The sequence below is a fragment of the Heterodontus francisci genome, chromosome 5 (assembly GCF_036365525.1).
Source record: "Heterodontus francisci isolate sHetFra1 chromosome 5, sHetFra1.hap1, whole genome shotgun sequence".
Classification (NCBI taxonomy): Eukaryota; Metazoa; Chordata; class Chondrichthyes; order Heterodontiformes; family Heterodontidae; genus Heterodontus; species Heterodontus francisci.
This window is the reverse complement of record NC_090375.1, coordinates 125,091,883-125,110,713: the sequence shown is the minus strand read 5'-3', so window position 1 is coordinate 125,110,713 and position 18,831 is coordinate 125,091,883. Positions and strand designations below refer to the sequence as shown.

The following is an 18,831-nucleotide window of genomic DNA, read 5'->3' as shown; positions in this document are numbered from 1 at the left end:
CTTGAGTTCAGCAGCTTATCTAACATTGAGAAAATCTTGGTTCAATTAGATCTTGTCCTTACCCAATGTCCATACTTTTCCACTTTGTACCAGAGGTCACTGGATAGCAATCAGGAGTAGGAATCATAACAGATATTCTTCTTCCCAACTCACAGTCAATTGTAATGCAGCAATTTTTTTCCCTTCAATTTTACCCCTCTTCCTCTCAAAGTATTGACTTGTGCTGGGGTTCAGATCCATGACAGATTACTCTTCACATGAAAGTATTGTCAGAGTGTTGTCAGGCCATTCATCCATGTGTGAGCAGTATACCTAAGCAAAAAGTTACTTTCACCCAATATTCACATGAGTACTTTGCAGCAGGAGTCATGGTAGCAGTAACCCTGGCTTTCCTTCTCTAATGTAGTGTGATGAAGCAGGTTCTGGACTACCACTGCTCTGACTGAAATTAGCTAAATAAGCTCAGAGCCTGTACAACTTAATACCACAGTAGATCTTATTCTAGGAAATGTAATAGTGCACATGTAGTGTATTTGAGCTGGAGACCACTTAGGTAATAGTGATCATAATATAATTAGGTTTAACACAGTTACAAAAAAGGACAAAAACAATCAAAAATGAAAAGAGAGCTAATTTCAGCAATTTGGAAAGGGATCCAGCACCAGTGGATTGGAAACAAAAATTGGCCACGATAACAGTAAACAAGCAATGGCAAGTTTTCAAGGCCAAAATAGTTTGGATACAAACATAGTATATTTCCATAAGGAGGAAAGGTAAGGCATTCAAAGCTAGAGCACCCTGGATGACAAAGGACATAGAGGCTAAAAAATTTTTTAAAAGTTTTATTAAATGGAGAGAAGTATGCAATGAGGTCTATGGAGGATTAGAAGATTGTGGCCAGCACTTCTGCAATTTCTACCCTTCTTTCCTTCAGAACCTAGGATGAATTCCATCTGTTTTAAGCACTGCCAGCCTTCCTTGTAGCTCTTTATTTTTTATCACATCGAGTATCCCAGCAACTTCCTTGTTTACGATAGCTTTGGCAAAGTCCTTTTCATTGGTAAATATTGATGAAACTTATCATTTAGTACCTCAACCATGCCTTCTGCCTCCAGTAATAGATCTCCACTTTGGTCCTGAATTAGTCCCACCAGTCCTCTGACCTTTCTATGTTAATATGTCTATAGAAGATCTTTAGAGATCTGGAACACACTACTTGAAATGGTGGTAGAAACAGATTCCATAGGAACTTTTAAATAAAAAGTTGGGACATGCACTTGAAGAGGACTAATTTGCAGGGCTTTAGGGGAAAAAGCTGTGGACCAAATTAGGCATCTCTTTCAAAGATCTGGTTTGCATATGATTGGTCAAATGGCCTCTCTCTGTGCAGTAAGATTCTCTGATTCTAGGCAATACACTTTCCAACATAACCACTGGGGAAACTAGCATTTTCTTTCTTACTGGACCAGACTTGAATCATCTGAATTGAGGCAAAGGAAATGAGCATCCAAAGCCAGGATTCATCCCCACTAGGGGACACGAGTTCAAAGTGAAAGGGGAAAAGTTTAGGGGGGATATGCGTGGAAAGTTCTTTATGCAGAGGGTGGTGGGTGCCTGGAACGCGTTGCCAGCGGAGGTGGTAGATGCAGGCACGATAGCGTCTTTTAAGATGTATCTAGACAGATACATGAATGGGCAAGAAGTAAAGAGATACAGACCCTTAGAAAATAGGCGACAGGTTTAGATAGAGGATCTGGATCGGATAGGCTTGGAGGGCCGAAGGGCCTGTTCCTGTGCTGTGATTTTCTTTGTTCTTTGTTCATCCAAACACCATTCAATGGCAATGGAAAAGTCTGACATCCTACTCTGCTTCAGCTTCAACTTTATAGTGCCAGAGTGTGTAGCTAAAAAAAGATGATGGATGGAATCCAAAACAGGGTGTGTTATATCTATCTGCCAATGTAGATTTGGCCATAGAGTATTCCTATGAGTCATAAGAAAACCCTGGAAAGTTCACAACCATACCAGTAATTGTACACTTGGCCTCAAAGACTCTTGTCGGGCCATGGATTAGAAAGACATCATATTCCTGAAGATCTGTTCCTCGTCAGTAGGTCATCTGAGAGCCTGCATTTTCCACATGGACATGACAAAAATCTTGGATTTGGAAAAACTAATACCTTATCTCACAGTGCAGCTGTGGGGTCCTACGAAAATAGACGCTAGTTGTTGTCATAACCAAAGCAAGTGTTTCTTGTGTTACCAGCTGGAACATAGGTACCTGACCTTTAACTGCCATACCTCCAACTGGGCTCACCAAGTTATGAAAGCTCATTTGATGTACTAGAATTGTGTTGCTCATGCCGTTTTCAAAATTACATTTTGAATTTCCAAACATATCTATACTTTATGCTTGTTTAATGTTCAACTACACATCACTTGAGGTTTTGGCCTAACCGGGAAAGGTGGCCCGCATCCTGAAGTCCATTTTCTTGTAGTTGCCTTTCTTGGTCTACTGCCTGTGGTGTATACTGATGTATAAAGACATATTCACAAAGGAAATTCACAGAAAAAAACAGTTGCAGATACACAACTCACTTTGAATGCTCAACCTGAGTACTCAGCAAAATATGAGAACCTAGAACCACTTTTTTCTGCACTAGATATGCTCACGAACAACCCAAATTCACAAAATCTTTCATGCAGTCTTTGCTGCAAAATCCATTAAGGAACATACATTTGCTCCTGAAAACGCTTAGTAATTGGGAAAGTACTTCCACCATTTACCTGAAAAATTGGTGCAAAATAGTTCATATGCTGAAGTAGGCGATAGCCCAGCACTATGACACAGTGGTGCAGTGGTTAGCACCACAGCCTCACAGCTCCAGTGACCCAGGTTCAGTTCTGGGTACTGCCTATGTGGACTTTGCAAGTTCTTCCTGTGACAATGTGGGTTTCTGCTGGATGCTCTGGTTTCCTCCCACAGCCAAAGACTTGTAGGTTGATAGGTAAATTGCCCCTAGTGTAGGTAGGAGAATGGTGGGGATGTGATGAGGATTAATGTAGAATTAGTATAAATGGGTGGTTGTTGGTCAGCACAGACTCAGTGGGCCGAAGGGCCTGTTTCAGTGCTGTATCTCTCTATGACTACATACCTCCATCCCATTTCCTATTACTTGTCCAACTAAACAACATTACAATTACAAAGGTAATGGAAACTGCATGAGAGTGAATTTCTGCAGGGGTTCATCTTCTATTTTAACTTCAGTGGAGAGTCACAAAAACCCCAGAAAATCCCCCAACCTGCATCCTCCCCCCCAACCAGGAAATTCAACCCCTTTGTTTCTATATTTATTGCACTTATTGTTTTAGGATCTGTCTCTGTCACAACACCTTCAAACGGTTATCTTTCTCTCCTTCTCCCACAGCAAAAGGCTCTATCACTCTAGCGTCCCTCAACAAGGTATCTCTCTCTGTCCTTGAACAGGTTCTGTGTCTATCCCCATCTCCCCATCTCATCCAGTCTAGTCCCTTCCCTCTTTCCCAACCATTGAACAGGGCCACCCCACTAATTGTAAAACCATCCAACATGGTTTCTCTCAACATCTCCCCTTTGCGGCAAGCCTTTCTCTGTCTTTCATGGATGTGAGGGGGAATGTCTTCTGCCCCTTTCTCACAACAAGGTCTTTTCTGCCTCTATGCCTACTCAGCACAATCTCTCCTCCAACGAGTGTCTCCTCCCTCATGCCACACACCCACCTCCTGCCCAATTCTAGCTCAACAAGATCTTCCATCATCCCCTCGCCAGGTTCTCCTTCTTCAGCATCAAAGCCTGCTTTTGTCTCTCCACCCCCCTTCAAAAAGCTATCTCTTCTTCTCTCTGTCAACAAGATGTCTTGAGCTCTCCCTCTCCATCCCCCTTAACAGATTCTCTCTCCTCTTTTACCATTTGTCAACATCGTTTTCTTTTTTATCACACACAGCAGGGCCGTTTTCCTCTCTCTAATCTCTCAACAAAAGAAAACACATGTTCTGTTAAGCCTGAAACTCATATTTTAGCCATTAAGTAATTTAAGTATAAAGAGTTATCTGAGCTCTTTCACCAAGTTATTTTCTAAAGCATCATTAAACGTCACATTCTAAATCTGGCAGCAAATATTTGTAATGGAATTGAATCCTAAATACACCAATCTTCTTTTTAAAGGCTCTAGTTATATTTTAAGGAATAATCCTGAAAATTAACTAAGTTGGAACCATGCTAATTTTAAAAAAAAATGTGTCCCTGGAATTTTTTTAAACGCGTTTTTATTTTCTTGATTAGATCAGACTTGGGTGTCGGCCACACAGCTGCTTTGCAGACAACAGCCGTGGGTAGGTCAAATCAGGTCATGTTGGTCACAGAGGGGTAAAGAAGTTGAGGTTAGGGTCTAGGCAGCCAGGAGCAGACTGAATGGTTGCAGTCAGGAAGGTGCTGAGACACAGGTCAGATAACCTTGGGTTGGACAGAGTGAAAAGGCAGAAGTGGAAACAGAGCATGCTGGTGCTCTCTGTGTGGGCTATTTTTTTAAAGGCAAGTGCAAGTGGGTAGCTGTATAATGAATCTGAGGTTTGTGAAGAGGCTGCTGCTGAGGAAGCAAGGCATGGCAATGATTGTGATACCTGGAGTAGGTGCTCAGTGTCATTGTCTTATGATTTTTTTCTTCCTGTAATTCTTCACACCAAAGAAATGAGGAGGAAGAATGGAATTTCTGAGAAGAAAAGAAGCAGTTATTTCATGGGTAATCTTCAGACTTCATACTTCCACTGGGAAATCTTGCTCTCCATTACTGGAAGATGTAAATTTAGAACTATAGAACTGTAGAAGTTTACAGTAGTGAAGGAAGCCAATTGGCGCATTGTGTCAGTGCCAGCTCCCCTTTCATCACATTAAACCTTGCCCTTTTCCAGTCTAGCACACTTGACATTTCATTATCTTCTTTTCTTACATTGACTGTAACTATGTTGACCCTTATTAGTTTTCCTGGTTTTCTTACTTAATTTTTTTGATATTCCTTCCTCATTCTCATAGCTTTTTCTTGCTCCTCTTATAATATTGTCTCACTCCTTGGGCTAGATTTTGTTCTCCCCCAGGCGACGGGTTCCATGATGGGGGTGGGGGGGGCCTGAAGATTGCTCCGGATGAGGCCTGCCACTGACCTCGACATCAGGAGGGCCCAGCCTGATCCTCCCAGCGGCCATGAGGCTCCGTGGTGCCCCCTCCACTGCCACTGGGTGATGGGACCACAATTTAAATATTCAAATTAATAAAATTCTTAAATTTAAATAGACTTACCTGCAATCTTGAGGGCTCGCCGCGATCTTTAGCGTGGCGGCCGGCACTCCCACGCCTTCAGATCTGCGTCCAAGGAAACGCAGCACCACACTGGCGGGAAGGGGGAGGAGATAAGTTTGTCAGTTGTGGGGGCGGGGGGGTGGGGGGGAGCGGGGTCAAATGTATGTAATGGGTGTAGATGATGGCGGGAAGGGTTGAACCTTAAACTTTGTGCAGTTTTTGGGGGGGATGGTCAGGTGTAAAAGGTAATTGTTTTGGGGGCAAGGGCAAATATTTAATGTAATTGTTATTGGGGAGGTGGGAAAGGAATGTTAGAAATTTATTTATTTAATTTTAGAGGTAGGACTTTAAAAATTTGAATTGGGTGGCATTAAAAATGACACCAGCATCTGCGCACAGGCAGCTGACACCATTGCTGGGGACGGACAGCCCGCTTCCTCCATGAGATGGGCGGACAGGCTGCCCCAGCTAGTTAAATGAGCCATCGCTTTTGAGATTGTGGTGGCTTTTTGGCGTAAGGCCCGCACGGATGAGCCATCATTTTTTGAGCTCGCCGCCGAGATTGGTGGCAGGCTCTTAAAATCCAGCCCTTTATTTTAACAGCCTTCTACTTCTATTCCAAAAACTCTATTTTTCCTGCTCTCTCTCGCTCTCTCTCCACACTCTTTCTCAAACCTAAACTCTCTCCATTCTCTGTCATATCAATGTTAAATCCTTACTTCTCTATTTTCCATCTCCATAAGGACATTGGTGCCATTTCTGTTCAGGTGAAGAAATGTCCTTTCAGTATAGCCTTTCCCTTTTTCACAATTGATCCAATGCCCCAACACAATGAATGTCTCCTGCCTCAGCCCGGCAACCACACACGCTGGTCTTCCTAAGCTTCATCCCCATAACCTGTCCAGTGCATGGCACAGGAAGCAAGTTGGAGTTTACCACCCTTGATCTAGCACCTAACTCTTTAAACTCCATCTACAATATCTCACTTTATCATTTTGTTGGCATTATCACGGAGAGTACATTACAGAAACTCCTCCACCTCTCTAATATTGCAGAGTGTGGCCAATTGCTGTTTGAGCACAGAATTCTCTTCTGCAGAGAATCAATTTTCCTGCACTCAGTGCAAATGTGCTGCATGGCCCAGAATTTGGATCACAGCCATTGCTCAGCATAATAAGGTTGCCGGTAGAACCACAGCAAATTGGCCTGCTGGCCTCATTAGCATTGTACCACTGAGGTAAGGGCACCACTCATGGCCCCCAGAAACAGCTTGCCTGTCACAGATGACAGCAAGGTCATCCAGCTTGGAGGTCAGTCAAGGGCCTCAGGACAAGACAGGGGGAGCAAGCAGTGGTCTGCAATGACTCATAATTTTAAGGTGGAGCTGGGAGGACCACTCCTGCACCTCTTGGCTCCATAATTTCGTGTGACCCCTTTAAGGGCCATTGGTTCAGCTGCCGAGCACCTGAAGAAACAGACCACATCATGCACAGTGCATGCTGCAGTCATTCAGTTCAATTTGCAAAAGGACCCGAACAGCAACAACATAACTTACATTTATACAGCACCTTTAACATCATAAAATGTCCCCAGACACTTCACAGGAGCATTATAAAACAAAATATGACATCAAGCCACAAAAGGCAATATTAGGTCAGATGACCAAACGGTAGATTTCAAGGAGTGTTTTAAAGGAGGAAAGCAAAGACGAGAGGCGGAGAGATTTCAGCAGGGAATTCCAGAGCTTCAGGCCTAGGCAACTAAGAGGGCAGAATTAGAGGAGCACAAATCTCTCGGAGGGTTGTGGGGCTGGAGGAGATTACAGAGACAGGGAGGGATGAGGCTATGGAGGGATTAGAAAACAAACATGAGAACTTTAAAATCAAGACGTTGCTTGACTGGGAGCTAATGTAGTTCAGCAAGCAGAGGGTTCATAGGTGAACAAGTTTTGGTGCGAGTTGGAACAAAATTTTGGATGGCTTCAAGATTACGGAGGGTAGAATGTGGGAGACCAGCCAAGATTGCATTGGAATAGTCAAATCTAGAGGTAACAAAGGAATGAATGAGGGTTTCAGCAGCAATGAACTGAGGCAGGAGTGAAGTTGGATGTTATGGAGTTGGAAATAGGCAGTCCTAGTGATGGCACAAATATATATGACCCCAAGGTTGCAAACAGACTGGTTTAGTCTCAAACAGTTGCTAAGGAGAAGGATGGAGTTGTTAGCTAGGGAGCTAGGTTTGGAGCGGGCACCAAATACAATGGCTTCAATCTTCCGAATATTTAATTGGAGGAAATTTCTGCTCATCCAGTACTGGATGTCAGTTAATCAGTCTGATAAATTTAGCAACAGTGGAGGAGATTCCAAGATGGCTCCTGGGCTGGAAGCTCCCTAGGAAGCTCCCTTGCTGTTCAACTCTATCCATGGCCATCTGCTCCCATCCCTAACGTTTTCTCCCCCAATCTGCCCTCTTAAACTGTTTAAATTCCCCTGGCTCTTTAAATCAGTTCATTTTAGCCCTATCTAAAAGTTAACAGTTAGTTTAGTGTATGTTACCTGGGCCCACTGCCCTCCCCCAGCCACACCTGCTCTTTGTTTTCTCAATGAAATTGATCCGGATGAAACTGACGTGAACAGCTGCCGATACTTTAATCTCCGATCCTGCTGTCTTCACAGTCCAGAGTGTCTGCAGCCACGGCATGCGGTAAGTCCATTGAGGTGAAGAAGGAGCTGCGGGACCCGAGAGAAGTCCTGTGAAAAGGTGCCCCGAACACCCAAAACATCCACGAACGGCCCCCCCGGCCGCAACTTCAAAGCGCCCGCGGGAGATGGCTCGGAGAGCATCTGCAGCGCACTGTCGGCAATGCTGCATGCCTTTATTTAAACCACTGCAAAGAAAAACCCTTAGCAAATGTAATCACTTCTAAGTCTGCCAAATGATGCTTCACCTCCCGAAGGACGTGGATGAGCTTTCCGGACGTCGATGGTGGGCACTGAGGAAATGGCTTATTACCTGCACCAGATTCCACCCCCCCCTCCCCCCCCCCCCTTTACCCCCCTTCCACCCCCCCCCCCCACCCCCGTCCCCTTCCCTGCTCCACCCTCTCAGCTCACCCCCTCACAACCCCGTCCCAGCCCGCCCCCCCCCTCGCACCATCTTCACCCCGCACCCCCTTCCCCTGCACCCCCCTCCCACCCCCTCCCTCTACCCCTCCCCTTGCATCCCCTCCTCCCACCGGCACCATCCTACACCTGTGTAGGGGCCCCAACAACCCCACTGCCTTGTGGGCGTCTCGGGAGAGACCAAGGCTAAGGGAGTAAACCCTAACAGAAAATCCGGAGCGGAACCCCGTAGGCGGTCATGTGTCACCTTTGGCATGTTTCCGGCAGTTCCTGCAGCCATACTGGTGCCAAACGTCGTGTCCTGCATTCCTTTGGACCCCACCAGAAAGGCCGTGAGGGGGGTTTTGACGACTGGGCAACTCTCAACCTCCATAAATTTGCCCAGGCATGCGCCATGGAGAGGTCACTCCATAGTTGCCTCACAGCGACTGAAACAACACGGAAGGCAGCAGTTACGGGTTATAAGTCCAGATAAATTGGCGTAGAAACTGGGCGCCACGGGTTGCCTTTGTCGGTGGGAGAGGTCATTGCACCTCACTGGATAGCTACCGCCCGCCTCAAACCGGGCAGCCCCCGGTCAATAAGGTTCTGTCCCGCCACAGTCTGCCTGCTTCAATGGGTGCTTGGAGCTCAGGGTCATTGCCCAAAAGGTGGACTGATACACCGCACCAAACAACATGAAAAAAGGAAAGAAGGTACCAGCCCTTCGCTTTGCAAGCTGGAACGTCAGAACTATGTGTCCTGGCCTGTCGGAAGACCTTACACAAATCAACGATTCTCGGAAGACCGCCATCATTAACAACGAGCTCAGTAGACTCAATGTGGACATTGCAGCACTTCAGGAGACTCGCCTCCCCGCGAGTGGCTCTCTAGCAGAGCAAGACTACACCTTCTTCTGGCAGGGCAGGGATCCTGAAGAACCAAGACAGCATGGAGTGGGCTTCGCCATCAGAAACTCCTTGCTCAGCATGATAGAGCCTCCCTCAAATGGCTCGGAACGCATACTGTCCATCCGACTGCTCACCACCTCTGGTCCAGTACACCTACTCAGCATCTATGCTCCAACACTCTGTTCCGCACCTGAAGCTAAAGACCAGTTCTATGAACAACTCCATAACATCATTAGCAGCATCCCCAACACCGAACACCTATTCCTGCTGGGGGACTTTAATGCCAGGGTTGGGGCCGACCATGACTCATGGCCCTCCTGCCTTGGGCGCTATGGCGTTGGAAGGATGAATGAGAACGGGCAGAGACTGCTTGAGTTGTGTACCTATCATAACCTCTGCATCACCAACTCGTTCTTTCACACTAAACCCTGTCACCAGGTTTCATGGAGGCACCCAAGATCACGTCGTTGGCACCAGCTAGACCTCATTGTCACAAGGCGAGCCGCCTTAAACAGTGTTCAAATCACACGCAGCTTCCACAGTGCGGACTGCGACACCGACCACTCCCTGGTGTGCAGCAAGGTTAGACTCAGACCAAAGAAGTTGCATCATTCCAAGCAGAAGGGCCACCCGCGCATCAACACGAGCAGAATTTCTCACCCACAGCTGTTACAAAAATTTCTAAATTCACTTGTAACAGCCCTTCAAAACACTCCCACAGGGGATGCTGAGACCAAGTGGGCCCACATCAGAGACGCCATCTATGAGTCAGCTTTGACCACCTACGGCAAAAGTGCGAAGAGAAATGCAGACTGGTTTCAATCTCATAATGAAGAGCTGGAACCTGTCATAGCCGCTAAGCGCATTGCACTTTTGAACTACAAGAAAGCCCCCAGCGATTTAACATCCGCAGCACTTAAAGCAGCCAGAAGTACTGCACAAAGAACAGCTAGGCGTTGCGCAAACGACTACTGGCAACACCTATGCAGTCATATTCAGCTGGCCTCAGACACCGGAAACATCAGAGGAATGTATGATGGCATGAAGAGAGCTCTTGGGCCAACCATCAAGAAGATCACCCCCCTCAAATCTAAATCGGGGGACATAATCACTGACCAACGCAAACAGATGGACCGCTGGGTTGAGCACTACCTAGAACTGTACTCCAGGGAGAATGCTGTCACTGAGACTGCCCTCAATGCAGCCCAGCCTCTACCAGTCATGGATGAGCTGGACATACAGCCAACCAAATCGGAACTCAGTGATGCCATTGATTCCCTAGCCAGCGGAAAAGCCCCTGGGAAGGACAGCATTACCCCTGAAATAATCAAGAGTGCCAAGCCTGCTATACTCTCAGCACTACATGAACTGCTATGCCTGTGCTGGGACGAGGGAGCAGTACCCCAGGACATGCGCGATGCCAACATCATCACCCTCTATAAAAACAAAGGTGACCGCGGTGACTGCAACAACTACCGTGGAATCTCCCTGCTCAGCATAGTGGGGAAAGTCTTTGCTCGAGTCGCTCTGAACAGGCTCCAGAAGCTGGCCGAGCGCGTCTACCCTGAGGCACAGTGTGGCTTTCGTGCAGAGAGATCGACTATTGACATGCTGTTCTCCCTTCGTCAGATACAGGAGAAATGCCGTGAACAACAGATGCCCCTCTACATTGCTTTCATTGATCTCACCAAAGCCTTTGACCTCGTCAGCAGACGTGGTCTCTTCAGACTACTAGAAAAGATCGGATGTCCACCAAAGCTACTAAGTATCATCACCTCATTCCATGACAATATGAAAGGCACAATTCAACATGGTGGCTCCTCATCAGAGCCCTTTCCTATCCTGAGTGGTGTGAAACAGGGCTGTGTTCTCGCACCCACACTTTTTGGGATTTTCTTCTCCCTGCTGCTTTCACATGCGTTCAAATCCTCTGAAGAAGGAATTTTCCTCCACACAAGATCAGGAGGCAGGTTGTTCAACCTTGCCCGTCTAAGAGCGAAGTCCAAAGTACGGAAAGTCCTCATCAGAGAACTCCTCTTTGCTGACGATGCTGCTTTAACATCTCACACTGAAGAATGCCTGCAGAGTCTCATCGACAGGTTTGCGTCTGCCTGCAATGAATTTGGCCTAACCATCAGCCTCAAGAAAACGAACATCATGGGGCAGGATGTCAGAAATGCTCCATCCATCAATATTGGCGACCACGCTCTGGAAGTGGTTCAAGAGTTCACCTACCTAGGCTCAACTATCACCAGTAACCTGTCTCTAGATGCAGAAATCAACAAGCGCATGGGTAAGGCTTCCACTGCTATGTTCAGACTGGCCAAGAGAGTGTGGGAAAATGGCGCACTGACACGGAACACAAAAGTCCGAGTGTATCAGGCCTGTGTCCTCAGTACCTTGCTCTACGGCAGCGAGGCCTGGACAACGTATGCCAGCCAAGAGCGACGTCTCAATTCATTCCATCTTCGCTGCCTTCGGAGAATACTTGGCATCAGGTGGCAGGACTATATCTCCAACACAGAAGTCCTTGAAGCGGCCAACATCCCCAGCTTATACACACTACTGAGTCAGCGGCGCTTGAGATGGCTTGGCCATGTGAGCCGCATGGAAGATGGCAGGATCCCCAAAGACACATTGTACAGCGAGCTCGCCACTGGTATCAGACCCACCGGCCGTCCATGTCTCCGTTATAAAGACGTCTGCAAACGCGACATGAAATCGTGTGACATTGATCACAAGTCGTGGGAGTCAGTTGCCAGCATTCGCCAGAGCTGGCGGGCAGCCATAAAGACAGGGCTAAATTGTGGCGAGTCGAAGAGACTTAGTAGTTGGCAGGAAAAAAGACAGAGGCGCAAGGGGAGAGCCAACTGTGCAACAGCCCCAACAAACAAATTTCTCTGCAGCACCTGTGGAAGAGCCTGTCACTCCAGAATTGGCCTTTATAGCCACTCCAGGCGCTGCTTCACAAACCACTGACCACCTCCAGGCGCGTATCCATTGTCTCTCGAGATAAGGAGGCCCAAAAGGAAGGAGGAGTCGAGCGAGGTTGTGGTGAGGTAGTGCTGTGTGTCATGAGTATACATGTGAAAATTAGCGCTGTGCTTTCGGATGATCTCGCTGAGGAACAGCATGTGGATCAGAAATAGGAGAGGTCCAAGGATAGATGCTCGGGGGATAACAGAGGCACCAGTGTGGGAGCAGGAAGAGAAGCCATTGCAAGTGGTACTCAGGCTATGATTTGAGAGATAGGAATGGAACCAGGCAAGAGCAGTCCCACCCAGCTGGACGAGAGTGGAGAGGCGTTGGAGAAGGATGGTGTGGTCAACCATGTCAAAGGCTGCAGATAGGGTCAAGAAGGGTGAAAGGGGAGAGTTTACCTTTGTCAGAGTCACATAGGATGTCATTGTGACTTTGATAAGAGCTGTTTCGGTATTGTGACAGGGCAGAAACCTGATTGGAGGGATTCAAACATGGAAATCTGGGACAGACGGGCACAGATTTGAGAGGCAGCAACATGTTCAAGGACTTTAGAGAGGAAAAAGAGGTTGGAGATGGGATGGTAGTATGGAAGGATGGTGGGGTCAAGGATTTTTTTTGAGGAGATGGGGACACCACGTGAAGAGAGAGAATTGTTAACAATCTCGGCTAGCAGGGGAACCATGAGGGGAAGCTGAAACAAGGGTTAGGGGTCTAAATTACACAGCAATGGACCTAATTTCAGGCATGTGTCACAGATATATGCTGAGCAGCCATAACCAATATTGCAGGTACAGTACCTCCAGCACTGAATTGACCACATACATGCTGCCCGCTGCAAAACAAGCATAGCACCATCAATTGCTAGGCTTGTGTTCCATGATTTTAACATTTTGGCAAAGAATTCACAGATACCAATTTTAATCTCCCAAATCATCCAAATTTCAATATACACATTACTGCACAAACCCATGCAGACATTATGTAAACACTCAGAATGCAGGCAGACATTGTTATGCTGTGGTTATAAAAAGAAATCCCCTTTATAACCATTAAAGTTAACAGCAATCTTGGTTTAGATGGACAACCAATGACCACCACCCCCCCAAACTTTTGTGACAACTTTCACAATTAAATCAGTAATTAGCATATATAGGGCAGTGTTTATTGATATTGAGAACTAGCTATTTGAATCCCTATAATTCAACAGTTATTGCCTTCTTGCGTCTGATGTTTTGTCCTTTCTGTTTCTCTCCCTGTTTCTGTGACCTTTTCTACTCAGTCACCTCTAAAGTCTGTTTTTGCTACCCTGTGTAAACATTCAAATCTCTGCTAGAAATGGTTATAAATGATGCTGGTGAAAGGCTGACATCCTTTTTACCATCCGTTTGTTGGTGGTCTGTAATTTTCTAAAGCTGCAAACCAGCTGCTGTTGAATGGTCATCATCAGCAATGTCATGGTGCTTAGAAACCTTCAAGCATTTCAATCAAAACCAAACAATGTGCATTTCACAGTTACTACTTTCAGGGCTCATTGTACATAGCATTTCCAATTGGCCTGTTTTCAACTGACATGGGCATTAAAGATTATTATTTGCAGACTATAGGCTGATATCACCTTTGATATTTCTCTGTAGATTATTTTAACCTGCTAATTTTAAGTGAGTCAACATCTCAATTAAAATAGTGCACAGAGGAATGTCGATAAACATTCATTCACCAATATCATCAACAGTCATTTCTAATTTTTTATCACTACCTATGGAGAGAACAAGTCTGCTCCAACAAGTAAACTTTAAAAGTCCAGTGCTCCATGTAGTTTATCAAAAGCAAAAGAAATTATACAATTTGTATCCTCTTTGAGAATAGACCTGTTCTGTACACATTTAAGCAGTCGAATTGCATTGCTTTCTGAAACTACATATAAGAAAAACTCAGCATGATAAATATCTATACCTTTGGAAATCACACTAGCCCTGCTGATATCGAGATATGAAATAGAAAGTGTTCCATCCCCCACCTCGATCTACATAAAAAATTGTACAAAAATTAAACACCTACTTATACTGAAGAAACACATTTACGTTGACAGTACTAGAATGTAAAAGTAATGCACTGGACTAACTCCAAGGAATTTGGCTGATCCAAAGACACTTATCCCACTGTGTTAATTTCAGACTCTTAAAATAACTGAGGGAAGGCGGGAAAAAGCAAGAGAGATGGTTAAACAGAAACAAAGACACAGATACAATCGCCCTGAACTTCCTCCCTATCTTCAGCACTTAGGCTTTTATTTTGCTAAAAAAAAGTTTGAGGAAACTCACATTTAGTGCATTATGCCACTTAATGTGCCATTAACCTGCCAGGCTCAAGTCTCCACAATCGATTTTGGTAGCTATAACAATCTGCCTGCACAAAGCCTGTGGGATTCATTTGCATAGAAGCACCATTCACCTCATGGCGTTCTGCCCAGGAATGTCCTGCTTTTACACCATTCCTAGAACCTGTTAGTTAACCCCAGTCACCTGATCTAGCTGCAAGTGAAGAGTTTGACAGCTTTGAAGAGTGCCCAAACTTTGCTTTCTGATTTCTGGCTTCACAGATTTTTTTTCAAACTTTTGATCACTGAAACCCCCCCTCCCCTATGCGCCCCCCCACCTCTGCCACACACAGACACACGGACTGTGATACAGTCTTACACCACCAAGGCACCCCACATACTTAGAGTGACTTTGGAGAAGGTATGACATATTCCATGGCTATATAACTGTATGCCATCCTTCGTGGTGGAAGAACAGCAATGCGTGGAAATGAGGACAATAAAGCAACAAGACAGAAGACTTTGGTGCTGAACTACATCCCTCCAGGCATCAATGCTGATAATCCTGGATGACTTGCTGTCTGACACACCTAGTCTGTCCCTCCTGTCTTCCACCTCTTCCAAGAGAGTTTACAGGTCTTCCTGTGAAATAAAAATCACAGCTCTTTAGGGAGATGATGCCCTGTTGGGATATCCTATGGGCACTGCTGGTCTTGGTTATAGAAACATAGGAATATAGGAACAGGCGTAGGTTATTTAGCCCCTTGAGCCTGTTCCAGCATTAAATGAGATTATAGCTGATCTGTGAACTAACTCCAAAGGCAGGTGTCTTTGCCCCATGTCCCTTAATACCTTTGGAAAACAAAAATCTATCAATCTCATTTAAAATTTGCAACTGATCTAGCCTCAATTGCCAATTGTGGAAGAGAGTTCCAAACTTCTACCATCCTTTGTGTACAGAAGAGTCTCCTAATTTCTCTCCTGAAAGGTCAGGCTCTAGTTTTTAGACTGGCACTAGGCAATTCAGATGAGGGTGGCAGATGCTGTAAATGAATGAAATGCAAAGAGGCAAAGGAACAATCACTGCAGCCACCCCTTCCTATCTTCAAGTCTTTACAGAAACTCTGCCATTTCTATGCTCAAGTTTCCTGGGGCCTAAACTGCTCACTATACTTTTAGGATGTAATATTTCCAAACTTGCGCCACTTTGTATGCAAATGAACATGCAAAAAGAGCATTGAAAAATAACTTATCCAGGAAACTTGCATGCAACCCCCTCTTTTGCTAAACGGTGTAACTTTCTGGTGCAACAACAATGCAACAAACTTCAAGAAAATTCAGGGCACTTGAAAATGGGAAAAATACGGGGGAGGCAATATTGTTGAATCCATGTCTGCTGAGAGAATAGATGGTTCAATAGATTAGGATACTATTCTTTCACCTCCAGAATCTGGATTTGACTCCAGTACCAAGTGATTGGATAAAATCCTGATCTCTGACAGCTGTGAGAGTTTTATGTGAAATGGGTTCAGGAAGCTTCAATTCAGTACCAATAGGTGGCAACAACACAAAACTTCCCACAATTGAGCAATCTCTTTTCAAGAGGCCACAAAGATGATAAGTGTAGTTATTGGAAAAATCATGCTTGTTCAATGGGAGGCTACCAGCTTGCAGAACTGTCTGATTTTGAAGTGCAAGAGTGCTTAATTCAGTTTAGTTGATACATCAAAAGCCCAAGATGCTTCAGTTATAGGTCTGTCCCCTTATACCAACTGGCTCAGAAATTCCTCCTCTTCAGCAATGTCATCAGTGTTCACTCTTGCAGCTAAAAAAAGGTATTGTTAAAGTTGATTATTTTCTTTCAATGAAATGTTGGGCTCTAAGTGAGGAAGGTTCCTGTTGGAATATAGACCATTTTCCGTTTCAGCACTCAGTGTGAATTTCAAGCATTTGTTGGCTAGGCATCGAAAAGACAGAACCGAGTAAAACTCCCTCCTCTCCATCTTGGAAATGTATCAGGAAAGTACCTCCACTGGAGTGGAATTGAACAATTCCAACACAAACTCTTTTTAATGGCCTTTCTGATCTATTGTAAATTTGCTGCCAATGTAGGCTGGATTTGAAGCACTTTTGTTCAATCTGCATTGAGTTGAGACTATTGAAACCCATTTTTACATAGGATTCCTACACACAAGAGAGAGAGGAGAGTTTTGTCTCTAGGCTGGATCTGAAGACAAATCCCAGAGATGAAAGGAAAGTGTGACAACCTCTCATTCGCCTATTCCTAATTTGTTTTATTTGGTTGATTTTAAAGTGACACCATTTTCATGAAACTGTTGGAAACACCATTTTTGTTTGGAAGTATTATGAGCCAAAGGAACCATCTATCATTTTGCATCTATCATGATGCAAGAGTAAGTGACAAGATGATGTACTTTAACATGATTTACCTTACCATGTGTGCTTGAAAAGAAATATAAAGCAACTTTTCATTAGTTGGTGCCCCTTTCAAATAGATAATTATAATGAAGATATATTGTTTGTAGGACAAACAAAGATGAGCATCGCCCACTGATATTGAATAAAACATGAATAAACATCTACTAATCTCAAAATTGCCCACATTTGTTAATGACAAGGAGGTGACTAATGGTAATACAAAGGTTTTAGTGTTTGAGTTGGTTGTTTATATATTCCAACACTTTCATATTGTTTTGATCAGTAGAGCTTACATTCCACAAGGTGATACAAAATGTTTTGGTCTGTCACTGCTGGAGACAAGCTGATAAAATACTAGAATAAATTTTCAAGAAAAGCATCTCCTGCATCCCTTATCCCATAAAATGACCAAGTTAGTGTAGGTGGCCTCAGAACATTCGACTTGAAAAGCCCTTCTGTAGAAATATTGTTTCTTTTTCCAAATAATATTTTATTTGCATTCATACTTTTCCCCTTTTACAGAATTCACCAAAGGGAACTGAATTCTTAGACCAATCAATTTGAGCATTAGCAGTAATCCATTTTCTGTATTGCAATGAATCTTTAGCACCGCTTTTTTGACTTATTCCTTGGAATTTTAAATAAACCGCTGAGAAGTAAGAATTCTGCAATTTCTGCGTGTTCTACGTTTTAGTGTGTCTCTCCAGCAGAGGGTGTGAAGCTACTGTGAACTTGAGAAATGTGTTAGTTACCGTCTCCCTTGACTAAAGCCCGCCTATTTACTGATTGGTGGACATGCGTTCCAGTGGAGCGGCAGCATAACGTTCAGAAATTGGACAATGAACTCACCATGTATTCCATATTTGCAGCAGGTGGGTTGACTTGACCTCGAACCTTATTGTGGTAATCGAGAATAACCGACATGTCAGTCTGGGAGATATATCGCCTCCGTCTGGCTTTCGGGACATTCCCAGGTCCCAGATATTTTGTCCAAGACGACTCTTTCTCGCTGAAGTTCGATGAAAGGAGAGTGCCGGTGACATTTGCTGAAACAAATGCACTTGTTCCATGCAGAGCGCACAGTAACCTGATCAGACTCAGTATGGAGCAGAGCCTCATGATGCCCGGTTGAAGTTTGAAAAGCGGTGCACTGCAAACCAGATGTTACACTGAATAAAGAACAATGTGTACAGGTAGTTTAAAATTCAGATGCAACTTCCAATCTTGTACAATCTTGTAATTCAATGGGAGAAGGGGGTGCTGGGGGATGAACCCGCATCCTTTATTAGTAAATACATTATCTATCTTTCCATTATTATCCTTCAAAAGCAAATACATGGAAACATTCAGATAATCACTTAGCATTTTTTTTAATAATTCGTTTTCTCCTTGCTAGTCAGTGCATATTTTGATCAACACCACTGCTCCTCGAATCCCTTATTTTGATTTAAGATATATATTTAGTGTAATGATAAATTTAGCTCACCTCCTGCATGCAGTCACTGGCAAATGTAAGTCGAATCCTTCCAAATTTCAAAGTCTGTCTGGTAGGAATCTTTAAAAGTATTTTCCTCAGGCGATCGGAGTGAGGTAAGACTGGCGGTATTATGGGATGTGGCGGGGAAGGAACCCTCGCAGAGGGATTTCTGCTGCTCTCTGGTTACTGTTCTTGGGCTTTTATATTCGGTAAAACGTTTCAGGAAGGCAAACTCATTCTCCTTGATGATGGTGTCTCTTTAACTCTTCACA

General features: G+C 44.6%; 1 protein-coding gene across 1 annotated transcript in view; it reads right to left on the bottom strand.

Moving 5' to 3' along the window:
- LOC137369611 (peptidase inhibitor 15-like) overlaps positions 1-18,201 on the bottom strand; it is a 64,443-nt gene extending 46,242 nt beyond the window's left edge. The window contains exon 1 of the mRNA XM_068030932.1: positions 17,932-18,201. Within this exon, the coding sequence (XP_067887033.1) occupies positions 17,932-18,201 (270 nt within the window). The remainder of the gene's footprint in view (positions 1-17,931) is intronic.
- Between the last annotated feature and the right edge of the window lie 630 nt (positions 18,202-18,831).